Genomic DNA, 24,722 nt, shown 5'->3' with positions numbered 1-24,722 from the left:
GACTATCAATGATTGTTTCTATATCTATAGGGGAAATGGGACTATTAGCTTGTTTATCTGTTCTTCACTCAATTTTGGCGAGTGAAATTGATCAAGAAAATCATCCATTTCCCTTACATTTTCAAATTTTGTGGCATATATTCCTTCTAAGTAGGATCTTATTATTCTTTGTATTTCTTCAGTGTCTGCTGTTATGTCTCCCTTTTCATTTCTGATTTTGTTGATTTGGATACTGTCTCTCTGCTTTTTGGTTAGTATGGCTAACAATTTGTCCATCTTGTTGATTTTCTCAAAGAAGCAGCTCTTGGTTTTTTGATTCTTTGGACTGCTCTCTTTGTTTCTAATTTATTAATTTCAGCCCTGAGTTTGGTTATTTCCAGATGTCTACTCCTCTTTGGTGTTTCTGCTTCTTTTTTCCTAGCGCTTCCAGCTGTGTCATTAAGTTGCTTATGTGAGATGTTTCCAATTTCTTTGTAATGACACTTAGTGCTATGTATTTTCCTCTTAGCACTGCTTTCAATGTATCCCACAAATTTGGGTATGTTGTTCCTTCATTTTCATTGAATTTCAGGAAGTCCTTAATTTCTTTTGTTATTTCTTCCCTGACCCATGTGTCATTAAGCAGAGAGTTGTTTAGTTTCCATATATGTGTAGACTTTTTGTTATTTCTGTTGTTGTTGAAGTACAACCTGAGACCATGGTGATCTGATATGATACAAGATATTATTTTTATCCTCTTGTATCTGTTAATGCTTGCTTTGTGACCTACGATGTGATCAATTTTGGAGAAGGTTCCATGAGGTGTAGAAAAGAAGGTATATTCATTTTCGTTAGGGTGAAAATTATGTAGATATCTGTTAGATCCATTTGATTCATGGCACTGGTTAATGATGTTATTTCTTAGCTTAGTTTCTGTTTCAATGACCTATCCTTCAGTGAGAGTAGGGTGTTGAAGTTGCCCACTATTATTGTGTGGTGATGGATGTGTGGTTTAAACTTCATCAATAGATCTTTTACAAATGCGGGTACCCTTGTATTGGGATCATAGATGTTCAGAATTGTGATGTCATCTTGGTTGACTTTACCTTTGATGAGTATGAAGTGTCCATCCTCATCCCTTTTGATTAATTTTTGTTGAAAGTCTATTTTGTTAGATATTAAAATAGCTGCACCAGCTTTCTCCTCGTGACCATTTGCTTAGAATATTTTTCCAGCCTTTTACCCTGAGGTAATGTCTATCTTTATGGGTGAGATGTGTTTCTTGAATGAAGAAGAATGTTGGATCTTGTTTATTCCATTCATCCATTCATTTAGTTAGTCTGTGTCTTTTTATTGGAGAATGGAGACCATTGATGTTTAGAGATATTAATGACCTGTAATTGTTAAGTCCATTTATTTTGATGTTGGTTACAGTTTATATGGTTATGTTTTTACGATGGTTTAGTTATCTATTAAATGTGTAGTTCTGGTTGTAACTTGTCCCTTTTGGGTGGACATTTCCTTCTAGTAACTTCTGTAAGTCCAGATTTGTGGATAGATACTGCTTGAATTTTTTTGTCATGGAATATTTTGTTTTCTCTTTCAATGGTTATTGATAGTTTCACTGGATAAAGTAGTCTATGGCATCTTAGGGTTTGCAGGACCTCTGTCAAGGCCCTTCTGGCTTTTATGGTCTCTGCTGAGAAGTCGGGTGTAATTCTGATAGGTTTGCCATTAAATGTTATTTGGCCCTTTTCCCTTGTAGCTTTTAATATTTTTTCTTTGTTCTATATATTTCTGTTTTGATTATTATGTGACAGGATGTTTTTCTTTTCTGGTCTATTCTATTTGGTATTCTGTAGCCCTCTTGTATATTTAGAGGCATCTCTTTCTTAGATTGGGGATGTTTTTTTCTATGATTTTGTTGAGAATAGTTTCTGGGCCTTGGAGTCTAGCATCTTCTCTTTCCTCAATGCCTATTATCCTCAGATTTCTTCTTTTCATGGTATCCTTGATTTCTTGGATGTTTTGTGTCAGGATTTTTTCAGATTTAGCATTTTCTTTAATGGTTCCTTCAAGATCTATGATTGTATCTTCTACACCTGAGATTCATTGCTCCATCTCTTGGATTCTGATTTGCTTGCCTTCCTGTCTGAGCTCTCATGTTCCCGATTTTCTTCTTTGTGTTTATCATTGTATCCATTTTCATCTTCAGATCTTGAACTGTTTTATTGATTTCTTTCATCTGACTGTATATTCCTGAATTTCTCCCATTGCCTCCCTATAGGCCTTCAGAGCTTGAACTGTTTTATTGATTTCCTTCATCTGGTTGTTTGTGTTTTCCTGAATTTTTTCCACTGCCTTTCTACAGGCCTCTTTTATGTCTTCCGCCTGTTTGGCTGCATCTTCCTTCATCTGATTACAAATTTTATTTGTTTCCTCCATTATCATCCTTTTTACTAAGGATTTGAGGTCATTTTCTTGTATATCCGTTGTATTTGAGTTTTCTGGGTTGCTTTCTTTGGGATAGCTGGCATCTGGAGATGCCATATTGTTTTGGGTTTTTTGTGTATGATTTTATGCTGTCTTTAGTCATCTTGCCCTCTCTGTTTTTGGGTGGTAGCTTCTGTAGTTTGGTAGAGGGAGTCTGCGTATAGATTCACCCATTTCCTCATGATTTCCCTAGACCGGAAACTCTGATGCTTCACTGCTCTAGATGGCAGAAGGCCAGCCCAGTAGTTTGGGTCTCTCACAGCCAGTGATCCCCAGCTCCCCTGTACTGTGGGTCCAGGAATTGTCCTGGGTCTCAGAATGCTCACTGCCTCAGGCCAAAGTGTCCACAGTTTTCTGGGTCCCCTCTCGTGGCACTGGAGGGCTCTAGAGACGAACACAGGTGGGGTGGAGGGGGTCTGATGGCCACTCTCCACCCTGCCTCCCCAAGATTTCTTTAGTCCTGGAGCTCTGATGCTCCACTTGTCTGTGGTTCCCGGACGCAGACCGCTCACAGAGTCCAGGTTAGTGTCACAGGGCCCAAACCATACACACACTGAGTCCAGTTAGCATCTATGGATCCAACCTGATTGTTGAGTCCAGTTCATGTCTCTGGACTTACATGGGTCTTGGGGCCTAACCCATGCACTTAGTCCAGTTAGTGCTGTGTCCAACCAGGGTCTTGGGCCCAAAATGTATGCTGACCTCAGTCAGGGTATCAGAGCCCAAAGCAAGTCCAGTTTGTGTCTCAGGGCCCAAACTGCTACCAAGCTCAATCTTAGCTAGAGTTTCAGGGCCCATACCAGACATAGAATCCAGTTTGGGTCTCAGGGCCTGAACTAGGTGCTGTGTTGAGCTAGGGTCACAGGGCTCAAATCTTGCACTAAATCCCCTCTCTCACAGCAATTCCCGCTAGTCACCACACCAATCACCTCTGTCAGATGCTTCCCAGCTGCCAACCTCAGCTGCAGTTGCTGCAACTATGGTGCTGCATCTATGCTCCTCTCGTGTTCAAGGGTACATGGGTTTTCTGTATTTTGTTCCTTTTGAACTGTGGAGTACTCCTACTGTAGTGGGATGGGGAACTTGGTGTTCCTGGTTAAGAATTTCATGCAGTTCCCTGAGTCATTTACTGCAGCTTCTAAACTCTTTCCACGCTGCTTGCCTCCATCTTGGAGTCCCAGCAATAATAATTTTTAAAAATTAATTTTAACAATATATTTAAGAATTACCGAAAATTTGGAGGAAGCTTTCAGCCTAATAATACTAGTATTTATCTTGTTTTATATGGTGCCTTGTCTTATAAAAAGATGTGTCCTTGGAATTAAAACTTACTTTTCACTTGTTTTTACAAGTGAGGCACAACCATAAGGTTAGCATCATATTCTTATTCTATTTGTTTATAAATGTATTTATTTATTCACTTTAGATTCTGAATGTAGCCCCCTCCCTCCTCTTCTTCCAGTCCCATCCTTCTACCATCTTCCCTCCTTCCCCCTCCCCTTCTCAGAACAGGGGATCACCTCCTGTTTAAACTCACCATAGCACATGAAGTCCACTGGCTGCCTCCTCTTATACTGACGTCAGAAAACACAACCCAGCTAAAGAAAACTGATCTAAAAGCAGGTGACAGAGTCCATGTCAGAGATAGCAACTGCTCTATATACTAGGGTCCCACATGAAGTTGACTCCTTACACATAAGTAACTGATGGTGAGCTTGGTCTTTCTATTTTAAAAATTACAATTATTCCTTGCAAAATAGTATTAGAAAATCCTTGTGTAGAATACTATAAATTCATTGAGTAAACTTTATTTCCCAAATTGTGTGTTCTAAACTTGTATCTGTTTCTAATAAAAGTAAACATAAAAATCACAAACAATGCAACTTCACAAGTTTTTTTTATGGCTTTTTTGGTACTCCAGCAATCATTATGATAAACAAATAAAACATATTTTTTGTATATATCAGCATTTTCAGAAACTGCCTATATTCTGTACCATATATTTTATATATGAATTAATTTTACTTTTAATTGCTATGTTGGCACTAATAAATTCAATTATCTTCATAAGAAATCAATTCATTTTCTTCTTTTTAATGAGCCTCATAACTGTGTTTCATTAAATGTAAAAACAAGAAAACATGTCAATTGAGAATTGAATAAATCAATTAATATACAGAAGATGGAAATATTCATAGAATATTGGTGACTACATTTTTGGTAGCTACATTTTTAATTAATTTATTTATTAATTCATTCATATAACATCTCAATTGTTATCCCATCCCTTCTTTCCTCTTATTCCTCCCTCCTTTCTTCCCTCCCTCCCACTTTTACCCTATTCACCTCCCCTATGACTGTGACTGAGGGGGACCTCCTCCCACTGTATATGATCATAGGGTGTAAGGTCTCTTCTTGGTAGCCTGCTATCCTTCTTCTGAGTGCCACCAGGCCTCCCTATCAAGGGGATGTGGTCTAATATGGGGCACTAGAGTTCATGTGAAAGTCAGTCCCCACACTTCACTCATTGGTAGAAAATGTCCTGTTCCTTCGCTAGATCTGGGTAGGGGTTCCACGTTTATTGCATGTATTGTCCTTGTTGGTACCATAGTTTGAGGGTGAATTGGGACCTGTGACCCACCCCCTGACCCACGCAAGCCCACAGAAAGCCTAGGCACCAGTCAGGCACACAGTCTGCAGTGGGTACATTCCCATTCTCTGTGCGCCCTGAGAATGAAACGCAGTGGCCTTGCTTGATGGCCAAACTCAGTTTTGGGACTGAGTCTGCAGCAAGGGTGCCTTGATCCCTCTGGACTAGGGAAAGCTATGAGGATGTATTTGAACCTGTGAACCACCCCCTGGCCCACGCAAGCCCACAGAAGGCCTAGGTGCCATTCAGGCACCCAGTCAGCGGTGGGTACAGTCCCCAGCTTCTGCGAGCTCTGAGAAGGAAACACAACAGAGAACAATCCAGCACACAGAGCCTGGTCTGGACCCCGCCTACAAGTTGCAAGCTGTTGAAATCAGGGATACACAGCCACAGCGGTGTGATCTGAGACCAGAGATACTGCCAGGAGTCAAAGACTGCAACATCCCTTTGACCAGGGCTGGGCAGAAACTGAACATTTAGCCCCAGAAGACTACCCTGGCACAACTGGTCACAACTGTCCCAGCCTAGCCAGGTTCCACAGCCTAGCTGGGATTCACACACTCTTGTGAGTGGCTGGGCAGGTTGGAGGAGATAGAGCAAATATCTAGCCAACAAACAACAATCAAGAGGCAGTAGTTGCTCTATCCTAGGCAGGCAGAACATAGGCTTCACTATCTGGTTGGAACAGGCGGGAATCTAAACAATTTCTAGATGCCAACAGGGGTTCAGGCAGTCTAGGGTGACCTGAGCCTAGGACCCAAAGCCCCAGGGCCCCAAGGCAGGATATTCAAAGCTCAGCCAAACACAAGAAAACCGATTCTACATACTCTACCTCAAACTGATACTTGAGCTGCAGAACACCAGCACCTACCTTGGCTGACCCAGTGGGGAACCCAGGGTGTGAAGTAAAGTCTTTAGGATCCAAAACCAGGGAATAGTTTCCTGACCACCACAGGTGAAGGACCTCAACCTAAAAGTACTCACTAACAAACTGCTCTCAATGACCAGTGAGGGACCCCAGAAGATACCCCCCAACATCAGACACATCAAGATGACTAAAGACCAGCATAGAAACATGAACAAAACCCAAAACAATATGGTAGCTACATTTTGTTTGGTGATTTTGAATGATGGTTTTAATAGGCTATCCAGTCACGTATAATTACATAATCCAAACTAGTTCTAAAATTATTACATGAAATTTCCCTAGAACTACATTATCATCTTTGTATTTAAATATTTCTGATGTAAAATCTATACTTTCAATTTCAAATGGTTTATTTTATAATAAAATATCAAGCAAACCTCAGATCATCTTTTTTTCAGATCATCTTGTATACACATGGATTGTATTATTTTAAAAGCTTTTTATATTACAAATGAATAGCAATATTTTTAGTTTTTATTAAGTGAAACTGAGTAGAGAGATGAAATGTTAATGATAAGTATGAAAATCATTTTTATAGGTTTTCATCATTAGAATTTCTGGAGTAATACAGAAAATATCAGCATGTAGCATACCCCTAACAAAAACTAATTACCTGGTAAATTCTATTTAAGAGAGAACATTTAATAGTATTTGAGAAATAGTATTGATTATTTTGTTTGGAAAATATTGCCTTTGAAGGAAAATAGTACGTGGAATAGATCAACAGGGTAGGGAGTATATTTTTTTTAATTTTCTTGTTTACATTAATAAAAATTTATGTTCCTAATTTGTCTGTTGGTGATGATGACCTTAGGGTTATTTTGATTAGGATTAAGCCAGTTAGGGACACAATGAAGATAAGCATTTAATATAGCCATTATTCTATTGTTCTATTAATGAAAACTATTTACATAGTTACTAAAAAATTATTCACATATTTTGATGTATTTACTCACTTTTATTTTTTAAAAGTAAACTACATAATACTTATTTTCTCAAGTTTGCAAATTATGAGATAAGTTAGAAATGCAGTAACTACCTAAGTACCTGTCCAAATGTAACTTAGAAGGATTCATCTTCAAATTTCTTATCTGCTTCTTTAGTAATGAGCCAAGGGGATATGGTTCCTAAAACTGAAAATGAAATTAATATTTGTGTAAGTCATAATTTCCAATACTTCCTTTAGTGACACACTTAAAAAGTCAAAATGCATCTTTCTCATATGTGACTTGTATAATCCTCTCTTTTTATTTATAGAAAGGAAAATAAGAGCTGAATCATTAAAACTTATTTAGTATAAATGGATAGACTTTTTCCTACAAATGTTGTCTTCAAGGTGAAGTCAAATCACTGCTGGTGATTTTTTTATGATTATACCAGAGTGTAAATTATCATCTATGATAAAAATTAAAATAATAGTTAAACAAGACACATGATGTTCACTACAAAATAATGTTTCAGGAAACTTACATGGAATTTTGATATTTTCAATATCTATCCTGTCTCAACTCTAATAGCTTATCTTCTTTATCTTGATCTAAAATGATCTTGTCCCCTAACCAACTAAACTTGGTTGTAAAACTATACTATCTTGTCTTCAATGCCCCTCAGAGACTTGAGAAGGAATATAACTTAAATTCCTTACTTAACCAGCAGTGCAGGTTGGCAACTTCCAAAATGTACAAATTGACTTAAGACGGTTTACTTCCTGACCAGTCACCCAATACACTTTATAATGTTGGAGCCTCATCTTCAGCTTTCTGACCTAATCTCTGCCAGACTTGTTTGCAGGGTAGGAACTATTGAGGACTTACTTACCCTGACTTGGCAAAGTGTGGGCATCAATTCTGCCCACATCAAAGTTGCCCATTTTTAGGCAGATTCTGTTTGTGGCAGGTACGAGGACATTTTGCCCAGTGGCTGGTTTGCCACCTTTGAAGCCATGTCTATAAGGAGGCTCTTTGATGTTCATCATCTTCTTTGAGGTTGGATGGGTGTTGTCAGGAGTTAACTTGTCTTTAGAATTGTAAGAAAAACTTTAAATGCCATATTCTGCAACACTGGATTCTTAAGGTATTATTTTGGAAAGTTCTTTAACTACTTATTCAAAACAATTATTTCAGTGTTTCCATACAATGATAGAATTTTAATAAAATCTTAAACCAAAATCTCATGCATATTTTTATTTCTAATATTATATAGTTAGTTTTTATCTATTTAGTGTTAAAAATCATTCTTGATTGCTTTTTAAATCATACACATATGACTCTGTGTGTGTGTTTAATACATAAAAAAGCCAGATTCGTCCAGATAATTCTTAAATAAGACCAAATACTTAAAAACATATAAGGTAAGATTAAAGACAGTTGTGTCAAAACATTCATGGATAATTTAGGTACAATTTTTAAACTATAAAATATTTCTTCTCAAATTTGCAGAGGAGTTGCTATAATGGTGTATTAGCATAATGGTATTTTCTAAATTAAATGGTGCTTCTATTTCAGTTTCTAAATTTAATTTCCTTGTTTTAATTAGAAGTCTAAAGACAACCACATTAAGGGAATTACTACTAAAAGTAGTAATTATTTGTATATTATACAAAAGAATATCTCATAATTTTTATGCAGTGAATATTAGATTATAGTGTTTAAGGTAATAGTTAATAATAACTATTCCCAGAACTGTAATTAAACTGAATGGAATGATAGGTCTTAGACAAGGGCTCTTTTCTCATATGTTATTCAAGTCTCAAAGACTTTTTACATTTAGCTTTATAGCTTAAATATTTTCATATACATGACCTTATTTGCATGTACACAGAACACATTGTCAGATGCGCAAGTTTGTAGCAACTGCAATTTTTATGACTCATCTTCTTGATAAACTCCCATGTCACTTGTGATTAATAATCTACCTCACTGTCCTGAAAAACTAGCTTCCTACAAAAATATACATTTCCTCTTTTCTTGTTCCTTCTTTACTTCTAGACAATTTCATTTACATTTTCTCGTTTGTCTCCATAACACTAAGGCTAATGCTCTACATGGAATTCGCATCCTGTAAATTGACAAATGCATTTTCATGGATTAACTTTACACTTTAAGAGGAGAGCTTCTTTGCTGGTGTATATATTTATGTGTTTGAACGGAGAAGATTTTAAGAGCTATTGTTCTCAAGGGCAATTGCTGGCAGAAACAAAAATGCATAAAATTATATTTTCTCCTACATTTTATTATTAGAGTCAGAAAAAAATAAATGGACCTTGTTGGAACCTTTTGTACAATTTGTTTACTTACTAGAAGAAGTAAGTAGTATATATTTTGAAAAGGTAATTTTTTTACAAAAGTTTCTTAGTAGTGGTGAAAAAGTCACCATGGCCTCAGAAGCCTCCAAAGTTTTTAGCATAAATACTGTGTTTAGCATAAATACTGGATATATTGATATTGCATGTTATATTACTCTATTGGATGCTAAATATGCTGGTAATGACCCTTAGTTAAAGCACAACAAAATAGAAAGTTATTAGGAAGTTTACGTTTGCCTCTAGATATCCTTGTAATGAAAAAACCAACATTGAAAACATTTTCCCATTATTTTGCCCAGGCTTCCTAGTAAATGATGAATATACTTGATAAAGAATACTTCACTTTAGGTGTCAATTCTGAAATGCTTGCATGGAAGGTGGTGCATAATTATAATTATTCTAACAGTGTGTTATGCACTGCACACAAGTAATAAAATTAATGGATGCACTTCATGTAATGATCCATTTCCTCTGGGTGCAATCTATTTATTCATAGACTATTTCAGGGGTTGTTTAGAATATGAAATGTGAATGGATTATGATCCATTATCCCTGAGAATCTAATGTGCTGCTCCAAAATGGTTTTCATAAGTACTGTTCATAATGCCTGGTGAGTCAGTGTTTGTTTTTTTAAATAGCTAACAAAAAATTAGAAAAGCAGATGCTCAGCTGATTGATACTTAAACTTTGCAAATATTACAATTCTAGGCTATCATAAAACTTAATTTTTTTCAGTTGAGCAAAGGAAAACAATTGCACACTCACAAAATAATGCAGTAAAAATAAATCTCATAGACAAATACTCTCTGGCCAAATAAACACTATTTTCCAGACATGTATTAAGGTATCTACTAGCATCACCAGAAAAGGGAAAAATATACAGTCAATTAATTTGAAAAGTTTAATGGCATCTCTACCACTGTTTAGTATCCTCTGTCTAAGCATTTTCAAACCCACCCAAGACAAGCTGCTATGTGATTATATCTGTAAGGTTATTTTACTCCTCTATCTATTGCTCTCTTAATGTTTGTCATCATGAGAAGCACACTATTGATTTATTTGGTGTTGGGTGAGTTCACACATAGAGTATTTTTATTATACACTTAGAACTATACAGAAAGTGCCAGTAACAACATATTTTCTAGAGGATTTTATACTTTAGAAGGATAAATTATACTAAAGTTGAACAGCAAGCATATTCACTTATAAAATATTTACATACAAATTATCTACAAAGCTGTGATTCTCTGTGGTCAATATCTTTGTCAGAAATTTTAATTCTAAATTTTGAATGTTATTGTCCTTAAATTGAATTTTAAATCACTATAAATATATGGTGGTGTAATATAATATCCTAAGCCAAAATCTTATTAACACATCACTTGTCATTAGTAAAACTTTTACAACACATTAAAATGTTTCTATATATAGTATTTTATATAAAATTAATTTATCATTTAGCAATCATATTTCACAAATATACTATTTAATTCATTAAAAACTCTTTATTTTGTAAGCATAAGAACTGATGTTTCTTTGTTTCCTAAATGTTTATACCATAGTTCCTATATAAGCACTACTTATATTTATTAGTTGTTTAAGAATTCTAAGTTATTGAAATATTCATATATGTAAAACTCAACTCAGCAAAATTATCTTATATTCTCCTATCATAAATGAGAAATATGATAACTAATAATATTACTTAACCAAATTCACTTATGTATTAAAGTACATCAAGTATGAACACAAGTATATCTAAATTCAATTGTGTGTGTGTGTTTACATTTCTTTCCACATCACCACTTATCCTTACTTGGTAGTTACTATAATTGAACTGTATATAATCAGTTATAAAACCCACTATAAAACTAAATATTGTAGAATACAATGTTATAGTTTTGTAAAATGTTTGCTTTTCACTTTGTTTTAATTCCTCTTAGAGAAGTATTTAGATTCGTCTTCTTTGCTCCACAGCATAAAGTTTTGTGCCATGACCAAGATAACTCATAAAAATATATCCCTTAGATTTTAGTAGATACCACAAAAGCTTTAATGCTCCTATGTGGTTTGCTTTATCATTTCTTCAAATTAAGACATATCAGCCATAATAATTTGTGGTTTGCAGTTTCTAAGAGTTTTTATAATGTTGATCTTTCTCGGGAGCAGAGAGCCATTTGAATCTTTCTACTTTGCCTCCTCAGTCACTAAAATGTAAGAGAACCATGTGTAGTGCACCAGAGTACCTTTAACTTATTCTAGCATAGCTCATTTGCCTACCTAATACCTAGTTTGTATAGATTTTTCACTAATCATGCACTTCCTTCTTTTAAGTACGTATCAATATTCAATATTTGGTGACAATTTTTCTGTGATACCTGAGATGTTACATAACATAATTTAAAGTTTTCTCCTTTGCATTTTAAAATTATACCTTTTAATTTATTAAAGTAATTTAGATATTTCTTTAAGTTACATTTTCACAAAGTGAGTAATTATGCCATTGTAAATTTACATTCAAAATTTTAGATGCACCAAGATAGGAAAGATGTTTTCTTCAAGGCTCTCAAACATAAATAGCCAAAACACTAAGAATGTAACATTTATATAATTCTTGATTTTGTTAGGGTTATTCTTGCTATAGGTAGTTTATTGTATATGTGTAATAATATAAATGTATATGAAAATGAGAAAATTTTAATTAATAAAGAAGAAAATTTTTATTCTTGTCTCTGATATTTTATAACAAGTAAGCTTGTTCTTACTACAATATACAGTGGCAACACGCAAATATATGTTGCTATAATTCTCAATCACAAAACTAATAATCATATATAGCACATTGATAACATTGTACCTTTATATGTCTCAATGTGATTGACAGTCTCATCAACTATTCAGGGAATTAGAAGAAAATTAAGTCATAGTAAACCATCCAAAACTTTCTTGTATGGCCAGGTATAGGGCCTCATATATCTATTACATTTTATATTTCCTTCCAATTATTTCTATTTAAAATGTATGGGCCAAAAAGGTAAAGGATATTTTCCAGTGGTATTTAGAAATGCTGTTTTTCTGATGTTATATTTTGAAATTCCTAAGTTTCAAAGGAATTGTCTTGCTTGGCAGAATGGCATAATTTTAACAAATCATAAATTATAGCCTGTCAGAGAAAAAGGATAAAATGGAGTATTGTGGAAGTTAGACCCACCATAGGTTTTATGTTATATATACATATACAAATTCTTATTCTAATTTAAGTACATATACACAAAACCTTAGTCTCTTACATGACCTTCTTTTAAATCAATTTGTTCCTTAGATATTTGAAAGTCGTGAGCTTTTGTTCTTTGGTATTGCTGTGCATCAGTGCTAGAACATGAAATATCTAACTAATTGTGTTCCAAAATAATTATGAGTAACAACTAATTATTTAAAAAGTAATAGTATATTTAATCTTTGCATGCTACAATTTAATAAGGTGTGTCTATGAAAATCTTATTTTTGTGAACCAAATTTAAAATGTCTTGAGTATTTTAGCCAGTGACATATTATGATGTTGCTACACTCCCTGCTCTGTAAGGGAGCATGCACAAGGACTGATTTGGTCATATATCACATTGTCAGATAATTAAGATATCATCTAAGAAAAGATAAATGTATTCCCTAACATAAAGTGGTTATTAGAGAGAATTGAATGTGTCGTTGTGCTTCCATTTGAAAGTTGGAGGTAAGCGTTAACATCTGTAAATGAAAATCTTTTCAAATAACTATTATTTTCCAACTTCTTTATTTACATCATGAATCAGGGAATAATCTGATATTTTGAGGAAATTATAACATAAAAAGGAACAATTAAATTTAGATATGTTTTCTTTTTTAAAAAAACATACAAACAATATGTAAAGTAATTCTAGACCTGTTTTGAAATGAAACTATAATGTGGATTCATAATGTTATTTTTAACAATATACATTTTATTTAATATTTATTTGCAAATATCTACAATATAATTTATCCATTAGCAATCTTTATTAAAACATTAGTAAGTTTTTCCTTTCTGTGAATACTTTATACTATTCTGTATATCTCTTTATTTCTTATTTCATGACCCTTTGTTCTTTGATAAGAGTCAATTCTAGTGATTTCCAGTTTCTAATTAGATATCACTTTGAATCTTGGTCAGTTATTAAGTGAGTTTGTTTGAAATTACTATATGTTGAACCTTTTTATAATAGAAACACATTGGTTTCTAGAGAATATCTTCTAGTCTGTGGCCTCATGGGATATATGTTTTGTTTTGTTTTTCTAGAGGGTGTTAATGCTGACAGTATTAGACAAGCTTCAGAACAACTGAACAGCCGGTGGACAGAATTCTGCCAATTGCTGAGTGAGAGAGTTACCTGGATAGAGTATCAAAACAACATCATCACATTTTATAATCAACTACAACAATTGGAGCAGATGACAACTACTGCTGAAAACTGGTTAAAAACCCAACCCATCACCCCATCAGAGGCAACAGCAATTAAAAGCCAGTTAAAAATTTGTAAGGTAAGATTATCCTCTTTCCATTTGGAGCATGATCAATGGTGCTTGGCAAATTGCAAGAGAGCCATAGCAAACTGCTTTTTAGTGAGAATTTCAACTTCCAATGATTGAATGGAGTACAGTAAAGGTCAAAATATAAATAAATAAAATAAGTCAAAATAAGTTCTATAGTGATACTGTAATTCTGGGATTAGTTTACATAATTTCCCCACGGTTAATTGATTTTGTCAGTTTGCGGAATGGTGAGATGTATAAGAATAGGCAGTGTTATGGAACTCTTTTCAGATATAAACCCTACTTTCATAATGAAAAATTCTAGGCAAAAAAATCTAGAAAGAGCTGAGCAATAAAGTCTTATGATGTATAATGGGATAAAAAAAACCTATAAAATTAATAGCACATATAAGACTGGACATTTTGAGTAACATTTCTTTGCAAACAGAAATTTTACTAATGACCTTGCTTTATAGATGAAGAAAGGACAAGTCAAACTAAGCTATTATGTCTTCAAAGCCAGAAAGAATCAGTGTACAAATTGTGAAAATACAGAAGAGAGTCAGAGTCCTATAGTAAAGGTGGCCTTAAGAGTGAGCCCAAGGCACCTGCATGCAAATGGAGTGAGAAAAATAAACAAGCAATATTATCATCTGCCATGCCTGAAGAATCTGGACAGGGCTCCCCACTGTCTAGACTTAATTAAGAGGCAAAGAATAAGGAGGTGTGATTTGCAAATTCTCCAGGGTCATGAGAAGTGAGTGATCAAGCAAGGAAGAATTACCAATAAAGGGTCCAAGTAAGAAAATAAAACAGCTTATCTTCAACTCATAAAAATTATGAACTAATAATAATGAAAAGAACTTGACCTTTTCCAATACTTAGTATAAGTTCATACTATTCATGGGAAACAAGAACTCAATTAGAGTCCAAATTCAAGAATTTTATAGACAACCCTTTAATGACAGTCTGAGATGTGTATATTTAGTCTGAAGTGAGATTAATTTTCATGCTTTGAACAAGAATGACTTAAATGAAGGCTGACTGGAGATGGACAGCTGACAGTGCTGATCAGGAAAAAACAATGTTATTGGGAAATTTAAAGATATCCTGAAAAAAACAAAAAAAGGATTTGATATTTTTCTCAAATTTCTGTAAACTTACTAGGAATTAAACTCAAAATATGTCCCTACACAAAGAATTTTCTACAAAAAGACCTTTGTGTTAGTGGGAAAACACACAAACTGTAGGTTTTCTATGTTTAGATATGTATCAAATTAGATAATATATTCCACAGCCTGTTTTCCATTTATTCAAGATACAGTTCATAAAATTACAGTGAAGACAAGTGTGAGAGTCCAGTCACTGGGAAAGGTAAAAGCAGGATAACTTTTTTCATTCAAGAAAAGCTCCGTGAGTTCCGTTATCAAACAACCAAAGAGTCACCTAAATGCTCCTCTTGAAATGCAGATATAGAAACAGACTCCTATGAAATATATAGGAAATTATATAAAATTATTTATAAAGTGATCAAGAATGATAGTACATGAGGTAGTATGCTGACAAAACAACTAGCACAGACTGTATCATTTCATCAATATGAATTTTTTTGTACTGTTCTCGTGGCTCTAAATTGCAAGATTAACTTTTGTCAGGATTGATGATCCCAGGTAAGTGCTTTTTAAATGGCTGCTGCCTATTCACTAGGTATGCTCATGACATTTCCCAATTCATGACCATGGATGGATAGAATGGAAGAGTGAGAGAAACATTCCATTCATTTTGTAAAGTAACTAACCCTATGAGATTGGAACTTTACATTGATAACTTAGTTGCCTGTAATGTTTATTGTCTCCCCAAATCCCCTTTTCTAAATATAGTGTTAAGGTCTCAGCATATATATTTTGATTGACTACAAATAAGTACAAAGTAATAAGTTCTAGGAAAGATAGACTGGAACTGTGTTTGACCCTGGTTCATCATATTCATCCAGAGTAGAGGAGCTAGATACTAGGCAAATGATTAACTAGATTAATGTAAAACTACTATGGGAATAAATGTTTTATACAATGTTGGATAACATCTAAAAGGAAAACACAATAAACAGAAACATTCAGCTTTCTAAATGAAAGGACATTTATATTGGGTATTTCAGATGAGTTGATGTTATATAAAATAATAAAATGTTAAGAAACTAGAGAAAGATGGAGACATAGAAAGCACACAAGCAGAAAAAGGGCAGTGATATGAGTACTGAGCATAGCAAGGTGGCTGAGTAGGATATGAAACATGTGCAATGGAAAACATATTGAACAAAGAAAAACAGTGACATGAGAGAAATATCCCAATCATAGTTTTAACATAAGTCACAAAAGAAATCACAAATAGATGTATTAGATATTTTATTATTATACAATTATTTAAAATGAAAATATCTCTTTAATATACTCACTAATGAAGTTCTCTATCTTGTCAACACTATCTCATTCATTTCACTCAGTTCTTTTTCTTTTTGTATGTATGTTTGTTTTCTTAATGATATTATTAATTTGTATAAGTAAAATATTTAGTACTATAAGAATAATGTCACTCACTGATGAACTGAAATTATATTATAGAACTGGTATTGGTGTTTGATAATGAATTTTTAATTCAGTTTATTTTTTATTTTTTGGAGATTTTAAAATATTACAATGCAAATTTAGCTCATTCTACAATATATCGGAGGTAAGAAAACAGTCTCAGATTTGTAAAAAATCGTTTTACATTTTCTGAAGGAGAAAAAGCTTATATTAAGTGTTAGATTATTTAAATGTTCATAATTAGAAAGGGGGATACACATGCACAGATGATGTCTTATTCTGGGGCATAAAACACCAAGTTCCTTTCTATAAACAATGGCTAAATATTAACATTTCAAAATTAGTTTATTTCAAAATGAACATTATGTCTTCAATCTTCAAATTCTAAAGCAATTTGGTTATCAGCAACAATTTATTATATCTTCTGAAATCAAAAGAAAATAACATTATTTCTATTTTTACTCTTATGAAAGAATTTGTAAGAAAACTTACTTCAACTAATACTCATAAAGTAAGCCCACATGCTTCAAAAATCAACAGTTTATTTGCCATTTTAGTGTGATTTCCACTAAGCTCAGATTTAATTTTAGTTCCTAATTGCTATAATTTTTTAAATTTCCTCTCCATCTAATTAGCTCATGATTCCATTTTTAATTTTAATTATCATAATTTTTGCATATTAACTACTAAATAAACCTAAATACTTTGAGATATAGATATGAATTATAAGTAAGCAACCATGGTAATAATGTACTAAAAAGGAGAATATAAGAGTATTTGTTATTTTACAAATAATGTATATGTGAAATAATATAACCTACTTGTAACCTCATTTGAAAATGAGGATAAAATACTTATACATAAGCAATAAGGCTGAAAAATGCAATGCACATTCCAAATTCAGTTGTCATGTATAATTTTAAAAAAGAGTGAATCATTGTTGCCCAACCCTTCGCTGAGGGACCATTGGAAGTTAAGATTTGTTCTTGGATGAGGTGCCGTTTTACTCAAAGGTGTAGCCACAGTTAATTTAATTACTCCAGTAAATAATCTTCCACCCTCACTCTGGCAGGAAATTCAACTTTAGTTCAATGGGCAATATAAAAAATAAAGCATGATCTAGGAGGCGGGGTTCTTGTTAAAAAGTAAGGTTCCAGCAATCTAAGAAGTAGAGGTATGAAAGATAAGAATAGTAGGTTAAACCTGCTAAATTTATTAAGAACTTGTATAGATGTTAGAAGTTGATAGATATTGACTTCGTTCAGAATTTTAGATTCACCAAGATAGGAAAGATGGTTTTTTTTTCAAGGTTGCAAAATACAAGTACCTAAAACACTATGAATATAACATTTATATAATTCCTGATTGTTTCAAGGTTCTTCTTGTTGTATATAGTTTATCTTATGTATGTGTAATAATATAAATATATATGTAAAATATAATCAAACAATAAAAAATTAAAAAAAAAAAAAGAACTTGTATGAAGTTGTCAAACAATAAAAATCAACGCAAAATATAAAAAGAAACTGGCAAAGGGATTTTGTTAGTCTATTTTATTCAGTAATATTAGTCAAAAGTATTATGCAAAGCTTAATCAATACATTTAAATGATAGTTTATATTCTGAATATCTTATTTTTTCTCCTCAAAATTTAGTGTTCATTTTCATCTCATTAATACACCTTAATTTACACTACCTACATTTCAGTTTCTTAGTACCATGTGGAGCTAGAGTGTACTTTTGTAAGCATCAAATATTGTTCACATGATTTTTGTCATTCAAAGCAGAGTAAAATTGAGAATAAAAGTTAGTACTATGCTATGAATGTTTATGGCAGGAGAATGGTAAATCCAGAGCACACCCTAGAGAAAAAAATGAGACCAGATAAAATATAGAAAATTACATATGTGTATGTATATATATTTGTACATATATCCATTAAATATTGTACAGGCACAGATAATCTATAATATATACAGATTTGTAAATTCATATAATATATTAAGTATATGAAGTTTATATTTTACACAAATTGACTTGAATGAAAATGCTATTCACAGAATGATCTTAGAAATTAAAGATAGTTTTGGGAAAAAATTAAAGACAAACATCTTTATTTGTTTTATGTTAAGAATTGGTGTTCAGTTAAAATGCATTACAAACATGCAAGTTTGTATGCTTTAATGGTCTAAATGATAATATTCTGAAATTAAATTACATCATATATGATGATCCAAAAAGAGCAAAAAGTTGTGCTGTTCCTAAGCTGATGACTTGTAATTAGGGTACCCTCATTAAGGGTATTTCTTAACAAATAATTTTAAGGACATTAACCTGTTTTCACATCACTGGCTGGAACAACTTTCTCTGTCAAATTATACTTCATGCAAACTAAAAAAATTTACACATTTGCCATACTCTGAATTATGGTGCAGGATGAAGTCAACAGGCTGTCAGCTCTTCGGCCTCAAATTGAGCGATTAAAAATTCAAAGCATATCCCTGAAGGAAAAGGGACAGGGTCCAATGTTTCTGGATGCAGACTTTGTGGCCTTTACTAATCATTTTAACCACGTCTTTGCTGGAATGCAAGCCAGAGAGAAGGAGCTACAGACAAGTAAGTAAAAACACTTTTTTTTTAAATTGGGTAAAATATTAAGTGCAAAAATATTAACGGATTAACTACTATTGGTGGAATCCTATCATTAACAAATGACAAAATATTGATGTTGTACAACAAGAAAGTGTATCTTTTTTTCTTCCTGTAATATTCTGATGTCTTTGGATAAAAACAAATAAATAAGGTTTTGTACATATATAACTTCTCCCTAGTGGGTTACAAATTCAAGAATCAGGATTTTCAAACATTGTTGAAAATAAAACAGCAGTTCAATAGACTTTCACATGATTTCCTTTTGTGTAGTTGAAGATATTTGTCCAGTCTTATGTGAACTACATTCCTGTTGGAATGGAAGTGTGGGAAAGGACAAATTATCTTTGGGCTATATTTTACTTTTAGAACTTAGTAATTATATAAATCCTTTTAATATTTTTGTTAATAAATGGGAGATAAAAGTAGAAAATTGTACCAATTTGTATCATGTGACTAACAATTTTTCAAGATGTCTCTTAGTAAATTATTTCTGCAAGTTCTTAGTATATTACAATTCCTTGAAAGGTCTGTTCATTAATCTTTAAAAAAATTTCTTGGAGAGGTAAGTTTATGCATAGCTTCAGATACTAGTATATGAGGTTTTGATTCAGTACATAAATGAATGCATGGTTCCTATGCAGGCAGAAAGGAGTATGCTGGATGTTTAAGACTGGTATATTTGCTTGTTTTAAGTGAAATTTTAGTAAGTTGGAAATACAGTTTCTTACTACTTTGTAAATATTAAAATTTGTCATTTAAAATATTTCTAGAGTATTTGGATATGAATGAAGCCTTGCTAGCAGTCATAAATCTTTTTTTGCTTAAATGAAATTAATTTCCGTAAAAGATTTCTTTTTCTTCTACTTTTAAAACTAGTTTTTGCAAAGGTGATTATTTTTCTCTTAGGGAATCAGTCAGACTTTAGAATGATATTGGCTCCCTCTAGTGGATTGTAACATAAATGCTACTGAGCTTGCAAACTCCTGAGTAAAAAAAGATATTTTTAATGCCCTGCCTTTTCATTGATCTTAGCTTTATTGTGTTTTACTTTGTCACAAAATGCATGAATTTCCTTTAAAATTAAATAATCTGAACAAATATTATATATTTGAAATTCTTCATTGAAAATTGGTTTTAATTTTCATATGCCAATTAGATTCAATCTTCAGTTTAAAGGCATCTGGAATCGCCATATTGAAAGCTGAGAATTTATTATATTACAAGAATGTAAATATTTAATATTTATTTTATTTACTTCTTAATTAATATAATCATGGTGTATGTAATGTATAATCATTGCTGTACACATGAAAATTATTATAAAACTTTTCCAACTTGTCTTTCCATAAATGGGTCCTAGCCTAGTGTGGCCACTTGGCATCCTTTGTAGATACTGGGTGGGCAAGTGTCAAAAGGAGTGAAAAAGGGCTGAAAGAGGCAGAGAAAAACACATTTTCCATTCTAATATATGTATAAGAATGTTTCTAATAATTTTCCTAGTGTTTTTGAAAACTTGCACTGCTTAGCAACTGAATCAAATGTGAAATATACTGTAAAAGAAAAGTATAAAAAATTAAATCACATTGCAGCAATTTTGGTAATTTCAGTGTCTAGTTGTTTACTATCCCCGTTATAATGATACAATTACAGATTATTACAAATGAGTCATTGATTACTGATTCATTTACTAAATAATAGTTATAAAATAATGGTGTGTATCACAAAGGTGTTTAACAATAAGTGTCTAAAAGAAAAAATGAAGAAAGGTGTTTATGTCCCCATGATACTATGAGGAATATATTGTTGAAACAAAAACATCTGAATCATACTATCAAAGGCTGCAATAATTTGTGAGTTAGGAGATACAATCCTGGGAGATGTCCTTTGAACATAACCAATAAGAAAACCAAGTGCTCTCTATGCACTAAATTAAGGAAAGGATTTTAAAAGGAACAGAAACTAATAAATGTGCCCAAAGTTAAAGGAGAGATCGGGCTTGTCTAGGAGATATAAAGGAATACGGAATGACTGGAAACTAGCACAAGTTTAATATAAGATTCCTGAGCTTATAAGTACGTGGTAAAATATTGATTTAATGTACTTGAAATGCCTAGTAGAATTTCCCTTAAGTTAATTAGGTAATCATATTCATATTTCTTAAAAACAAGATTCCTGCTGATATTAAAAATAATATATGGAATATGAGTTCAGAGAAAAGGGAAGGAAAGTCGAAATAATATCCATTCCAAGTGAGATCCCATTGAACTAGACTCATGACAAGGATAGGATTAATGATTACATGGAGTCATTGAAGAAGTTAAGTTGTACAAATGGAATCACTAACATGATAGGGAATGACAATTCACTCTTCCAGAGAGAACAGATTAATTTTTATTATAACTATGAAAATACTCTCTATGGCCACATATTCAAGAGTTTTGGCTTGTAACTAACACCCATGTTATGAAACTGAATCAGGGTTCTAAATAAGGAGGAACTGTAATTAATTCTTTTAGCTCCAAATTAGAAGATTTATGTGGCTTAACATTTTTCTTTTTTGTTAAATATTTTTACATATACATTTACATTATTACACATATATACAATAAACTACCTACAGCAAGAAGAAACATGAAACAACCAGGAACCATATAAATGTTACATTCTTAGGATTTTGGCTATTTGTATTTGGCAGCCTTGAAGAAAATATCTTTCCTATCTTTGTGTGTCTAAAATTTTGAATGTTAAGATGCTAACTTAGCTTTAGGCAATATGTGCTGCTTTAAAATATAAGTAAATAGTTATAATATACCATTTTCACTTTAACTTATTAGTTTGGGTTGTGCCATAATGTAGTAAATATGAAAATGTATACTTATCATTTATCAAATGCACTAAATTTTTGCTTCTAAATATAATCCTTATTTCTAACTGATTATAACCATTGTAAGTATATATAGTATACAGGTTAGTATTTCAACCTTGTACATAATGTATAATCAATCAGTATAATTCACATATCTATCACCATTTAGAAGAAACCTATACAATTTTTCTGATTTTTGCTTTGACATTAATTTTATTTTTAAGTATACATATTTCTGTGGTATATTGTGATAACTTAATAATTCAACATACATATTTGACATGCAATTATCAAACTGGAACAAAGCCTGCATAATGAGAAACAGGTAAAATTTAATATTCCTACACAGTGAAACTAATGTCAATTAGTCAATTTTATCTTCAATATATCCTGCATATTTTACTAATTTTTATAATAGTTCTGTATATACAGTCTATTTATATCTCAATTATAAAATGTACATATTAGTAACAGCTGAGTAAAGTTAATTGATATGCAGTGTTCTTTAAAAGAACTAACTCACAGTTATAGAACACTTATATGAATAATAATCTTCCAGTTATTATCCTATAATTCCAACTGATGGAAGGATATTTGCTTTCTTTTATTCCAGACCTATAAATAGCATAACGTCTTTTGGCTAGGTTTTGATTATTCTAATCTTCATTCATTTACTACATTATATGAAATTATTTTTCCTACCTTCACTTTCCTTCTTTCCTTTTCTCTGTCTCTACCACTTTAAATATAGTCCTCTTATGGTGTTTTTAATCCTTATTCCAAAAGATATTCTTCTTCAGTGATTATTACTTCAGAGCTGGGTTCAGCAATTAAAATTTAAACATCAATTTTAACTTATTGCTTCCTGGAGTTCTGAGCATTTGTAAAATAGTTGTCAAAATAAGAAATCATAAATAAAATGCATCATTTATTTCTATGAAGCATATTATCATCCACATTTCTATAAATGATGTATACATTCCTAAAAGCTTAATTGATTTACTGAAAGTAGTAAATGGACAGTTGATTGAGAGCTGAGTCCACATCTTTGTTTCTTGAAATGAAGAACACAGTTTCTTAATTGCCATGCTAAATAGTCTATATAAAGACAAGAAGAAAAAAATCTGTTAAATGCAATAAAATTTTACCAGACTCTTACTAATAAAACCACCTTTACTGATTCTCTTTATACTTAATTCTCTGTCCTGATATATGTGCATCATCTGGATGCAATGTGAATGATTAATAAAACCTCTGGCAATCTTCAGACATATATACATATCTTTTCCCAACAACAACCATGGGGAAACTATAAACTTCTTTTTAAAATGTAACTATTCATGTTGAATTAAATTAATCTGTATGACATCTATGATACATCCACTACTATTACTCCATCTCAGACCTTTTACACATTATAATAAAGGCCCCCATGCACCATCACACTTCCCAAGACTTCTCTGACTTTATGAATATCCAAATTAATGTATCTGGTCAATTGCAAAACAAACATTGCTTATATGAAATAAACACTAAGTCTGCACATATCCAAATTAATGTATCTAGTGAATTGAAAAAAATATTGTTTATATTAAATATAACACTAAGTCTGAGCCTGGAGCTTAGTGGTTAAGACCACAGGTTTAGTGGCCAGGAGCACATAATGCTCCTGCAGAGGACCTGATTTCAGTTTCCAGCACCCATGATGGGCAGCACACAACTGCATGTAACTGCAACAAACAAGGATCTGATGACCTATTCTGGTAGATATTCTCTCTCTCTCTCTCTCTCTCTCTCTCTCTCTCTCTCTCTCTCTCTCTCTCTCTCTCTCTCTCTCACACACACACACACACACACACACACACACACAGAGAGAGAGAGAGAGAGAGAGAGAGAGAGAGAGACAGACAGACAGACAGACAGACAGACAGACAGACAGACAGACAGACAAACAGAGACAGAGACAGAGATGTGGATAAAATAGATTTAAAATACCAAAATTAAAATACTACAAAAATATGGAGGTTTAAAACACCAAATAAAATTTTAAAGAATAAAAACTGAATGTACTCAGAGAGAGTGAAATCTCAAAATAAATTTGGGAATTGACACTTAAGTGTACATATGTAGAATGACATTTTCCTTTTACAGCATTTCAGTATGAATTATTAAAAATCATACTTTAAAATCATCACAGTCCTTGGAATATCCCATTAAATAGCAGTTTCAAGTAGTTATTAATTTTTTCATGTATTATACAGGGAATGTATACATGGAAGTTACACATATTGTGAAATAAAATAATAGTCACATAATGAAATAAATTTAATTTTGCCTCATGATTTTCCCTCTTTTCTTATGTATATGCATGGTGTGCATGTTTGGGTGTGTGCCTGAGTTCAATGTCAGTCATCTGTCTTCATTATTCCTCCACTTGTCAGTGTTCCTCGGCCAAAAGCAATGGCTACTCACTTCTTCCAGGCTACTTCCAGGAATCCCTCTTGCTGCCTTCCATGACAGCTACCATATGCACCCAGTGTTTACATGGTTTTAGAGATCCAAATTTCCATCTTCACACTTAAGGAACGGAACTATCTTTATATCTCATCTTTATGATTTTTTATATGAAGAAAACAATCCTTGTGATTGGAATATTGATTCTTTTCTATTTTCTGGTACAAATTTGCATTAGATTATTCTATCATTTATTACCATTTTATATT

The 24,722-nt window shown here is 32.5% G+C and overlaps 1 protein-coding gene across 10 annotated transcripts in view; it reads left to right on the top strand.

The window, feature by feature from the left end:
- The window catches only part of DMD (dystrophin), a gene marked incomplete at its 3' end in the record, with an annotated part of 2,106,393 nt that overhangs the window by 775,555 nt on the left and 1,306,116 nt on the right, over positions 1-24,722 (top strand). For all 10 annotated transcript variants that reach the window (XM_084788839.1, XM_084788837.1, XM_084788840.1 and 7 more), the window contains 2 exons: positions 13,667-13,908; positions 18,917-19,097. In XM_084788839.1, the coding sequence (XP_084644965.1) occupies positions 13,667-13,908; positions 18,917-19,097 (423 nt within the window). The remainder of the gene's footprint in view (positions 1-13,666; positions 13,909-18,916; positions 19,098-24,722) is intronic.

This window comes from Acomys minous (genome assembly GCF_964271855.1).
Source record: "Acomys minous genome assembly, chromosome: 7".
NCBI classification, from domain to species: domain Eukaryota; kingdom Metazoa; phylum Chordata; class Mammalia; order Rodentia; family Muridae; genus Acomys; species Acomys minous.
This window is presented reverse-complemented; position numbering and strand designations above follow the sequence as displayed.